Genomic DNA, 10,107 nt, shown 5'->3' with positions numbered 1-10,107 from the left:
TGAATGAATATAGTGAGAATTACTTACATAGCAGGTGCTCAATAAATGTCTGAACTTTATTTCAAGTTAACCCCAGATCCTCTGTCATAGTGAAAGCACTCACATTTGAGCTTCAGAGGTGGGAACATGAATTTTCAGAGATCACACCTAAATATATAACCAAGGAAAACTCTGAACATGTACAACAGGAGAAAGGAATAAAAATGTTCCTAGGAGGGCTCTTCATGATAGCAGAAATCATGATAGAATGTCCAGAGACAGGAGAATGGAAGACTGTGGTATAGTCACACATGGAATACTACACAGCCATCAAAATGCATGAACTCAGGAATATGTAACAATATGAACCTTAGTATATTAAGTAAAAATAGTAAGAAGCCAAAAACTACATACTTAGTATTACTCTAGTTTTTAAAAAAACCCTAAAAAAAGTTGGGAATACATAAAGCTGAGATAAACTAATAAAAAGGAAAAAAGAATGGGACCTACAAAAACTCAAAAGCTTTTTCACAGCAAAGAAAATAATAAACAAAATGAAAAGACAACCCACATATTGGGAGAAAAATTTGCAAATGATGTGACTGATAATGGATTAGTCTCCAAATTTTACAAACAGCTTATGATGCTGAATAGCATCAAAACAAACAACCTATTCAAAAAATGTGGGAAGAAGACCTGAATAGACATTTCCTCAAAAAGGACATACAGTTGGCCAATAGGCACATGAAAAGATGTTCAACATTGCTAATTAGAGAAATGCAAATCAAAACTACAATGAGATATCACCTCACACTGGTCAGAATGGCTATCATCAAAAAAATCCACAAACAACAAATCCTGGAGAGAGTGTGGAGAGAAGGGAACCCTCCTACACTGTTGGTGGGAATGTAAATCGGTACAGCCACGGTGGAGAACAGTACGGAGATTCCTTAAAAAACTAAAAACAGAGCTACCATATGACCCTGCAATCCCACTCCTGGGCATGTATCCAGAGAAAAACATGATCCGAAAGGATACACGCATCCCAATGTTCATTGCAGCACTGTTTACAATAGCCAAGACATGGAGGCCACCTAAACGTCCATTGACAGAGGAATTGATAAAGAAGATGTGGTACATATAAACAATTGAATCTTACTTGGCCATTAAAAAGAATGAAATAATGCCATTTGCAGCAACATGGATGGACCTAGAGTGTGTCATACCGAGTAAAGTCAGACAAAGAAGGAGAAATATTGAACAACATCCCTTATATGTGAAATCTAAAAAGAAATGATACAGAGGAACTTACAACACAGAAAGAGGCTCACAGACTTAGAAAACGAACTTATGATTGCCAAGAAGGGATAGAGACTTTGGGAATGTCATGTACACACTGCCTTATTTTAAACGGATAACCAACAAGGACCTATTGTATAGCACATGGAAGTCTGCTCCGTGTTATGTGCCAGCCTGGATGGGAGAGGGGTTTGGATGAGAATGGATACATGTATATGTATGGCTGAGTTCCTTCGCTGTTCACCTGAAAGGTTAAAGTTTGGAAAAAATAAAAAGGAAAAAAGAATGGTGGATACTTTGGGAGAAGGATGGATTTTGGTTATCACCAAGATCTTAGCTTTCATGTGATAAGTTCTTACGACAGTACTGTAATTAAATAAATGTGTTCTGTGCACAGGGCAATGAAAAGAGTGTGTCATGAAACAAGGGTATGATTAATGTAATTCTGTGCACCTGACATCCATTAAAGGCAAGCAAGAAATTACACCTACTTCCTCCAGGTAGCCTCACTGGTTTGGGGGTCGTGGGGGATTCTTCCTTCCCAGGCCTCTCTGGGGCTTTTCTCAAGCGACTGTCTCTAGGTTCTTCTGGAGAGGTGAGCTGGTGGCATAGAGGTGGGGAAGCAGGGATGGGAGTAATCCAGGGTTTAGCTATTTCAGAAAAAGGGTCCTGGAATTGGTGGAGTAGGAACCTAGAGACGAGGGTCAGCTTCCGTTTCCCCTCTTCTCTAGGCTAGGAACTGCAGGGTGTGTGGTCTGCCACTCATTTCCTGTTTTGCTTCACTGAAGACCTCAGGATGGGGTGAGAAGGAGCTTCAGAGGTGGTCCTGAGAGACTGGGACTGTGGCCAGATAGTAGAGGGTTGTAAGCATTCTGGATACTGGGGAGCTGGGTCCAGTGGAGGCCAAAACCACCATCTTCAAAATTCAGTTTGGAATTCTGGGCCTGCTGACTCACATTTTACATTCCTTTCTTTTCAGCCTGCGCCATCCTTGGTACCCCCTGCCCCTCAACTCTGTCTTCCCTGCCCTTCCCTTTTTTCATCCCAGTTGTATCTCCTAATCCTGTTCTCTCACCTCTACTTTTACTAAGCCCCAAAATGAGGCCCTACTTTGTCAAAGAGGGGATGAGAGGGAGACCCTGGGAGGGCAGCTTCAAACTTTTCACCTTAGGGGAAGGAGCTGGAGGTCAGAATGAACTGGGCCTGAGTCTTACCTTTAGGAAAGGGGTCAAAGGTCAAGCTAGACTGGGCTAAAGGTACAAAAGGGGCTGGAGATTGTACTGGACTAAACTAGCAGTCCTGAGATAGGGGCTGGAGATCAGGCTGGATGAGACTGGGTTAGGAAACATGGGGAAGGAGCTGGGTTCAGGCTGAGCTGGGGTCTGGGGGTAAGGGCCTGGGCTTCCACAGTGGGGCCACGCTGGGATACCCAGTTGGGCTGAAACAAATTTTCCAGCATCATGCTGGGCCTGGGACTAGGCCCTCAACTGCACCTGGGAACAGAGGACATGACAGCTCTGAAGGGTTTCTTACTTCCCCACTCCCCAGCAACGCTTCCTGAACAAGGGCCTTCCCCAGAGGGGCCCACTGGGATAAACAGGGAGGAGCCAGACCTGGGGCTCCAGAGGAAGTCACTTGTCACTGTTTCCTGAGTTCAAAAAGTGGGTTCTCCTGTCTTTCTGGTCCACTCCCTTCCCCCAAGCAGGGCAGAGTCTAGGCCTAGCCATCTACTTCTCCGCATGACCCCACCTCCCATTTAGAAACACACACACACAGAGAATGGGAACCTGCACATTCTGAAACCCAGTCACAGGCCCACCCTGGCAGGCCCATAACCCAACAGGATCATACTGCCAAGCCATGCATTCAACAGTACATCCTCATTTATGTACTTGTAGCTGCCAATCACACCTAGTGGTCATGCCCTCTCTGCCTTGTTCAGCACCACATCCCTAGCACCTGGAGTTGAGGCTGGCACCCAGAGAGGGCTCAATGCATATTAGCTGAATGAATGAATCCACTAAGACATACATCATAAGTAAACGCATATACAAGCCCACACCTATTCATAGACTCCTCAGAAGTTACTACGTACACTAGCTCACACTCAGGCAAAAAAGCCAGATGTTGCCTAGTGCCTGACACAAACACACTGCAGACAGGTGTCATCTAGGACTTCCAGGGTGAGTTGGTGGTCACAGATGGCTGGTAAATGTCCTTCATTCAAATCGGGCCTGCAGAGGGGTGGGATGTGTGTGTGTGTGTGTGTGTGTGTGTGTGTGTGTGTGTGTGTGTGTACAAATGCAGGCCTTGGAGTTCTGAGGTGCTGGGGCAACAAGGAGCTGGGCTGGTGCAGGGCAGGGCCAAGGTAACTGCAGGGACTGGAGGGCGGGGCTGGGCCAGACAGTCCTTTGCTCTGGTTTCTTCCTGCCAGCTTGGAGGTGGGGGCAGAAGTGCAGGTCTATTGAGGCCTTACTTCAGATCCAGAGACAATGGGGGAACAGTGAGGCCTCAGATTCCTGTCTGGGATGAAAAGGAGGGAGACTGGGAATTCCCCGGCACTTTCACTGTCATGGCCTGGGTTCAATCCCTGATCAGGAAACTTAAGATCCCAAAAGCCGATCTTGAATGCTAGACAACACAGCCCCCCACCCCCCAAAAATGAAGGAGACTGGGTAGGAGACTTTGCAGGTGCTAATAGCCCATCCTGAACCCACTGCAGGGTCTCCCTATCTTGCCAATCTTCTGGAACAGTGGGGGAGGAAGTGAATTAGGGAGAATCATCATCACCTGGAAATGAGTCTGAGCCTATTCCTCCTTCCTCTAAGTGGAGCTTCAGGCCGTTCCAAGCAATAGCACTGAAGCATCCTCCTCCCTCTGTGCCTCCACCCAAAGTCAGCAAGGAGACAATCCTACTCTCTCCTCCTTTCCCACCCAGGGTCCGCACTCCTAGGGAGACTAGTGCAGAGCTCAGCTGGGCTGGTAAGCTAGAGGCCAGGTAGGGGTAGGAAGCTTACAGACAAAAACAAGCCTGAGTCTCCCGAGCATTAGACTGTTAGACCGAGTCTAACAGTCCAAAGCTCCTCCAATCCAAGCTGCCTACCAGGTGAGGATCCCTTCCCTCACCCCACCCCTAGCTCTCTAACTCAAGGCCGTCTATCCCAGGAACCCTGCCTCTAAAGGACCAGAAGAGTTAGGGGTGCGGAACAGCAATCCCAGAAGGGACCGCCTGGGAAACAGGAAGAGCAACACCCGGAAGAGTAAGGGAGAAGGGAGATGGGAGTTGGAATTCACAAATCCAGTTCATATCTCCTCCCCAGTGGCTGTAGGGGCTGTGGGAAGGAGGGGAAAAGACTGCCTTGGACTGAGTCATAGGCATCGATGACCAACCAAGACACTCTCAAACCAAAAAGTCTCTTTATTGATTGATACCATACATGACTCAAATGGCCCAAAAAAAAAAAAAAAAAAGGCATTACAGTTAGGGTGGGACATCCATCTTCCCTACCCCTTCCCTCAGCTCCTGACACAATATCCTTCCAATAGTGGCAGCTGGAGTGGAGGAAACAGGATGTGGGGGGCCCCGAATCCAGAAGGAAGAGTGGGGAGAGGTGGTGCTAACACTTCTGGAACTGGCCACAGGAGAAGGCAGCGAAGCCAAAGAGCTGGGCCCAGACTCGTGGGACCCTGTTCTTGGCCTCACCCTGGGCCCGGAGCCTCCACACATCCATCCAATTGTGAGACAGAGCTGAGGATCCTGGCTGCCACCCCTGTCCTTCTGTGAAGAAGGGGAGGGAGGAGATATTGGGAGATGAAGAGCCTTTACTTCAGCTGGAGGACAAAAGCCTATTGCTCCCTGGTGGGCTTAGAGCTGGGGACATCCTCAGTGGCTCCTACCCCTCTGAAAGGCAGGGGAGGACTAGATATGCAGTTTGAGGAGGTGGGAAAGGAGAGTACTGGAGAGTAGATGAACCCCCTCCTCCACTCCCATGCCTGCCCAACTGAGACAAAACAAAAAACACAGTAATAAACAAGGCTGTTCCCTTCCCTCCACACTCCCTAAGGGAGGAAGCCTCCCCCTCCCCCCATGCAGACAGCTGCTCTAGTGGAGGGCTTGTGAAGAATATACACACCGTGGAGGGAGGGGGTGGGGGCTGGGAGAGAGGGAGTCACAAGCACTAGAAGGGCAGGCCAGAGTCCTAGAGGAGGGAGACAGAGACAACAGCAGGGGGTTGTCACACAGGTGAGGCCATCAATGGCCCCTGCCCCATGGCGTGCCTTCCCCACTCCAGTCACCCCAGAGGAGAAGGGAAGAGAGATGGCAAAGTGTCTCCTTGGTCTGAAGCTCTCAAACTGTTATCAAATTGTAATGCATAGCCCCCTTCCTCCACATGGGCTCTAAGCTCCCCCTCTGCCAGGCGAAGGGAGGTAGCTGGACCTTTAATAAGGGGAAGAGGGGGGACATGAGTGATTTTTTTTTTTAAAACTTACATTTTTAATAATATTATTTTTTAAAAAACTTGGAGCTGGGATAGGTGGCAGAAGGGAGGAGTCCAGAGCTTTACCCCTCTACTACCAGCCACCTAAGGGGAGGGTTTGGGGAAGGGGCATTCAACCAAGCCCCATGACTTTAAGTCCCTAAGGGCTGTGGGTGTAGACAACCCTGGGCTTGAAGGAGGTGGAGTCAGGAGGATGGGGGTACCCAGAACCTGGGGTGAGGATGGAGGCAAATGCCCCGGGCGGGGGGTGGGGGGGTGGTCAGGACATTTCTCAGAGGCCCAGGGTCCACGGAGGCATCCGCATGAGGTCCCCCTTCCCCAAAAAGGCTCTGCAGAGGCCAGCCCCAGCCCAGGGCCACTGGGGGACAAATTTTGGCACCTGCCCCCAGTGAGTCCAGTTCCTCCCTGAAGTGGGTGGATGAGGCTGCCCATTTCAGATGCTCAGTCTCTTCATTCTGTCTTCTGCTCCCTGGGGCTGCGAGGGGTGGGGCAGGCAGGCAGAGCACTGGGTGGCTGTGGTGGGGCCTTTACTGGGAGGCCTGTGACGTGGGGTTCTCCGATTTGCTCTCTTGGCTGGATGGAGGCTTGCTGTTCCAGGGGCTGTTGGCGCCCAGGGCAGGGGAGTTGTTAAAGCTGTCCTCGTCGTCAATGCCGTTGGCCGCGTCAAACTGGGTGTTCTCCAGCCGGGTGATGAGCCTCTCGTCCTCGTCCCCGAACTCCCCGCCCATCAGGGTGGGCTCCCCCACCACCATCACATCCTGAGAGTGGCGGAGGTCCCCAAACATAATCGGGGCAGGGGCTCGCCCAGCCCAGGGCAGCAGATTCCCCTAGAGCCCCAAAACCCACCCAGGAAACTCAACCCCCACCCACCCGCTCATATCCCAGTTTACAATCCCACTCCTCTGATACTCTCAGCCCCTGGAACACTTCCAATACTTTCCACTGAAAGACTGCAAAGCATCACAGCCTTTAACCCACATCCACTGGATTCTGGGAGAAGTTGATCTACTCCACCAGATCCCTAATCCATCTCTCCAAAATTTTAGGGGGCTCCTAAACTTCTGTCCACATGTAAGAGAGGGAGCAGATCAAAAACACCAGTGGTGGGGGGGGGGCTGTGTGCACATGCATGTGTGTGTATTCTAGATCCACACACATTTAAGTCTGTGTGTCCTTCTGTCAGCATGTGTCTCTCTGGTGGTCCGTGTGCCCCTAAGCTGTCTGTCCTTTTATGTCCAGACATCCCCATGGCTGTGTCTGTCCCTTTGTGTCCTATCTTGTTGCTATGTCTGAGTCTATGTGATCACAGCCATGCATATGACTGACAAGCACTCTCAGACAGGAGTTAGCCCCCATTGGGAAAAACTGTCTTGTCTTTACTTCTACGTGTGCTAGTGAGCTCAGGATGGGACAGGGTCAAGAGTCAGGGGTCAGCAGTGGGGCAGCCCAGAAGAGAGAAGAAAGCCGAGATGCTTACAGGTACCTGGCTGGAGAGGGCGAAGGTGCTGGCTGGGCTTTTCTTCTTGCTGTTGCTGTTGTTGGTGTTGCCGCCCCCTGAGCTCATGGTGCTGCCCCCGGACATCTTCCGTTTCCGCCGTTTGCTGGGTTGCTGCCGTGCAGGCTCCGCTGTGCCAGGGAAAGGAGACTCAGGTAGGGTAGGGCCCGGGGCTCCCTGTTCCCCAATCTGGCTCCTAAGGAGCATGAGCCTACCCTGATCCCAATCTTGCAGACCCAGGAGCAAGGAAAGGGCTCTGTGAGGAGTTAAGAAATACAGGCTTGGGGAGCAGCGTCACATCCTGGAAAGAGCAGGTGCAGGTGCAAGGCACTCACCGGGGGGTGCTACCATGCGCTGCCACTTCTGGAAAAGGCAGGTCTTGAGGCAGTCACGGGGGCTGAGGCTGTAGGTCTTGTGGCGGGACATAAGCTCCTGCATGGGCTCGAGTATCACACAGAGCTGGGGGGAGACCAGTTGGTGGCTTGTCAGGGGACAGGCGTGGAGCGGAGACCAAATGGGATGGGGCACAAACCAGGTGATCAGAGACTCACTCGGAGGTAGTTGAGAGTGGAATTGGACAGCCCACACCGGGTGATGTTTTTGGAGAGCTGATCTAACATCTGGGGGTCCTGGGCCTGGAAAAGAAAGGTAAGAATACTAGCACCTGCTTACCTGCCCAGTCACCTGAGCCTCGTGACACCCCGGACAAAGGCGGGGCTACTATATAAAAATTCACCTCCCAGGTGGATAAATTTCAACCCTTCCTAGGGCCATGGTGGAAAACATGGCAGACCAGGTTTCACCCTTCCAGCTGCCTGCCCACCCCCTGGTGTCTTAGGTCCTGCCTGTAACTCACATGCATGGCAAGGATGCTTCGGGGGATGAGCTCTCGGTGCTGCCGGATGCTGAAGTGCCACGTCTTTATCCGCATCATGTCGTCAAACATGAACTCCAGGTACAACCGGCCCTCCACACATACCTGGAAACAAGCTTGTCGCAAGTCTGCCCACCTCCCCACACACCTAAAAGTATACTTGGTTCTCATTTCCTCATGACTCTCCCACTGCACACACTCCTGCCACCTGAACATAAATTTGGGTGTGCTCAACTGACACGGACCATCTCCTTACACACACACACACACACACGCATGCACAGCAGAAATGCTTAATAGATCCTTGTCCTCTCCTCATGTAGCCAGTAAAACACTCATCTGCTACAAGCTCCATGAGCACAGGCTTGTGTTCACTTGTGTCCCCGTGACCCAGAAAACTTGTTACCTACAAACTCAACACATGTCTGCTGAAAACTGCAGCATGCCTGCCTGCCCTGCGTATCTTGCCACTTCCCTAGAGAACAGCCAAGTACATTTCGGGGAGCCAGTAGAGGAATCAAACTTAGGTCCTTCAGTGTTTCACATCCAACCGGGTGCTGACCTGGGTGAACATGGGTTTGCCGTGCTGGGTCACCATGCTGCCCTGGTCACAGTCAAGGGAAACGAAGTTGCTGTGGAATGCCTCCTTGGGATGCTTAAGCACATAGTAGAGCTCCGTAGCACCCCCCTCAAAGATGCTGCGGAAGTAGCGTGGGATCAGGGTCCGGCCAATGGCTGTAGAGATGGGATAAACTCTTCAGAACAGAAGGCTCTCAGAAGTGGTCAGACAGATAACATCCCTGTCAGGACAGATCCCCTGGGACAAACACCCAGCCCCACATCTTTGGACACAGGAGGTGTATACTTTTATAGCACAACTGGCAGGACCCTCAGAGGCCACTCACTGTATCTCTTTGGTCCATCCTCCAGGCAGAAAGTGATGGTCAACATGGCATCATCCTCAAAGAACTCAGTTGTGAAAGCATCCCACCAGAGATTGTCACACTCCTAAGGAGCACAGGGAGGGGTGCGTGTATCAGCAGACATGGCACAGGGATGCCCAGATGGCCTTCTCCCTCCCAGCTCCTTTCCCCTGGCTATACCTCTGTCCAGTTTTGAAGCCGTTTGTTAAGCTCGAATATTCTGTAGTCAGTTTGGTTGCCATATGGTGTGTGCCTCCTGGGGGAAGTGAAGAAGGGAGGTCAGTAGGAGCAGACCCTCCCCGCCCCACCTCTGCTTTCACCTCTGTGATGGAGAGAACCAACCTCCCCACTGGACTCCACTTACCCGATCCCAGGCTCCAAGTATGTAGGCGGGTACATGGGAGTTGGGCTGTGAAAGGGAAAAGGCTATGAGAATGGGATAGAAGACAGGAATTATTTGGGGGTGTCACTCCATCCCCTTTTCAGGCAGGATGCCGTATGGGGAAGGGACAGGAAGTAGAAAAGAAACTCACCCCACATCCCGATCTAGCATGGTGCCGGGATGGAAGGGGGGGAAGGCGTTGCCGTTCGGGGGCTCCTTTGGCGAGTACAGCTTGAATGACTTTGAGGAACAACCTAGAAGGGAAACAAAGAAGAGATACCCTGAGTCCCTCTTGGGAGTGCTCCTGGAAGGCTGTTAGACTGTATGCATAGGAACTGGTCTTCTGGAGCACCCGAGTACACTGTGAAAGGGAGATTACCCCAGGGAGCACCTATCCCACCTTCTAAATCTGGCTCCAATTTTGTTTTACAAACTAAAAGTTCTCAATCCTAATACTCAAGAGCCCATTTCTTCATGTGGCTGAGCCCTGGATGACAGAATTGAAACAGGGAAGAAATGTCAATAACCATAGGATAAATATACAAACATCAGAATCTAAAATTATGATAAACTCCCTTTTCATCTACATTATTTTGTGTAATCATTACCACAACCTTGTGAGGCAGCAGAAGTGACTCTAACATTCCCATTTTACA

At 50.6% G+C, this 10,107-nt stretch overlaps 1 protein-coding gene across 12 annotated transcripts in view; it reads right to left on the bottom strand.

Moving 5' to 3' along the window:
- Positions 1 to 4,678: 4,678 nt before the first annotated feature.
- LDB1 (LIM domain binding 1) overlaps positions 4,679 to 10,107 on the bottom strand; it is a 13,197-nt gene continuing 7,768 nt past the window's right edge. For 3 of the 12 annotated variants that reach the window (XM_081546055.1, XM_081546033.1, XM_081546047.1), the window contains exons 2-11: positions 9,603 to 9,705; positions 9,434 to 9,478; positions 9,250 to 9,325; positions 9,052 to 9,154; positions 8,709 to 8,881; positions 8,129 to 8,251; positions 7,824 to 7,907; positions 7,608 to 7,731; positions 7,255 to 7,403; positions 4,679 to 6,535 (exon numbers count right to left, since the gene is read on the bottom strand). In XM_081546055.1, coding sequence (XP_081402181.1) covers positions 6,305 to 6,535; positions 7,255 to 7,403; positions 7,608 to 7,731; positions 7,824 to 7,907; positions 8,129 to 8,251; positions 8,709 to 8,881; positions 9,052 to 9,154; positions 9,250 to 9,325; positions 9,434 to 9,478; positions 9,603 to 9,622 — 1,128 coding nt within the window. In that variant the 5' untranslated portion in view covers positions 9,623 to 9,705 and the 3' untranslated portion in view covers positions 4,679 to 6,304. The remainder of the gene's footprint in view (positions 6,536 to 7,254; positions 7,404 to 7,607; positions 7,732 to 7,823; positions 7,908 to 8,128; positions 8,252 to 8,708; positions 8,882 to 9,051; positions 9,155 to 9,249; positions 9,326 to 9,433; positions 9,479 to 9,602; positions 9,706 to 10,107) is intronic. The other 9 variants (XM_081546075.1, XM_081546038.1, XM_081546065.1 and 6 more) reach the window with 5 other exon arrangements.

Source organism: Giraffa tippelskirchi, chromosome 2, assembly GCF_054371585.1.
Source record: "Giraffa tippelskirchi isolate mGirTip1 chromosome 2, T2T-mGirTip1v1.2.pri, whole genome shotgun sequence".
In the NCBI taxonomy this organism is placed as follows: domain Eukaryota; kingdom Metazoa; phylum Chordata; class Mammalia; order Artiodactyla; family Giraffidae; genus Giraffa; species Giraffa tippelskirchi.
This window is presented reverse-complemented; position numbering and strand designations above follow the sequence as displayed.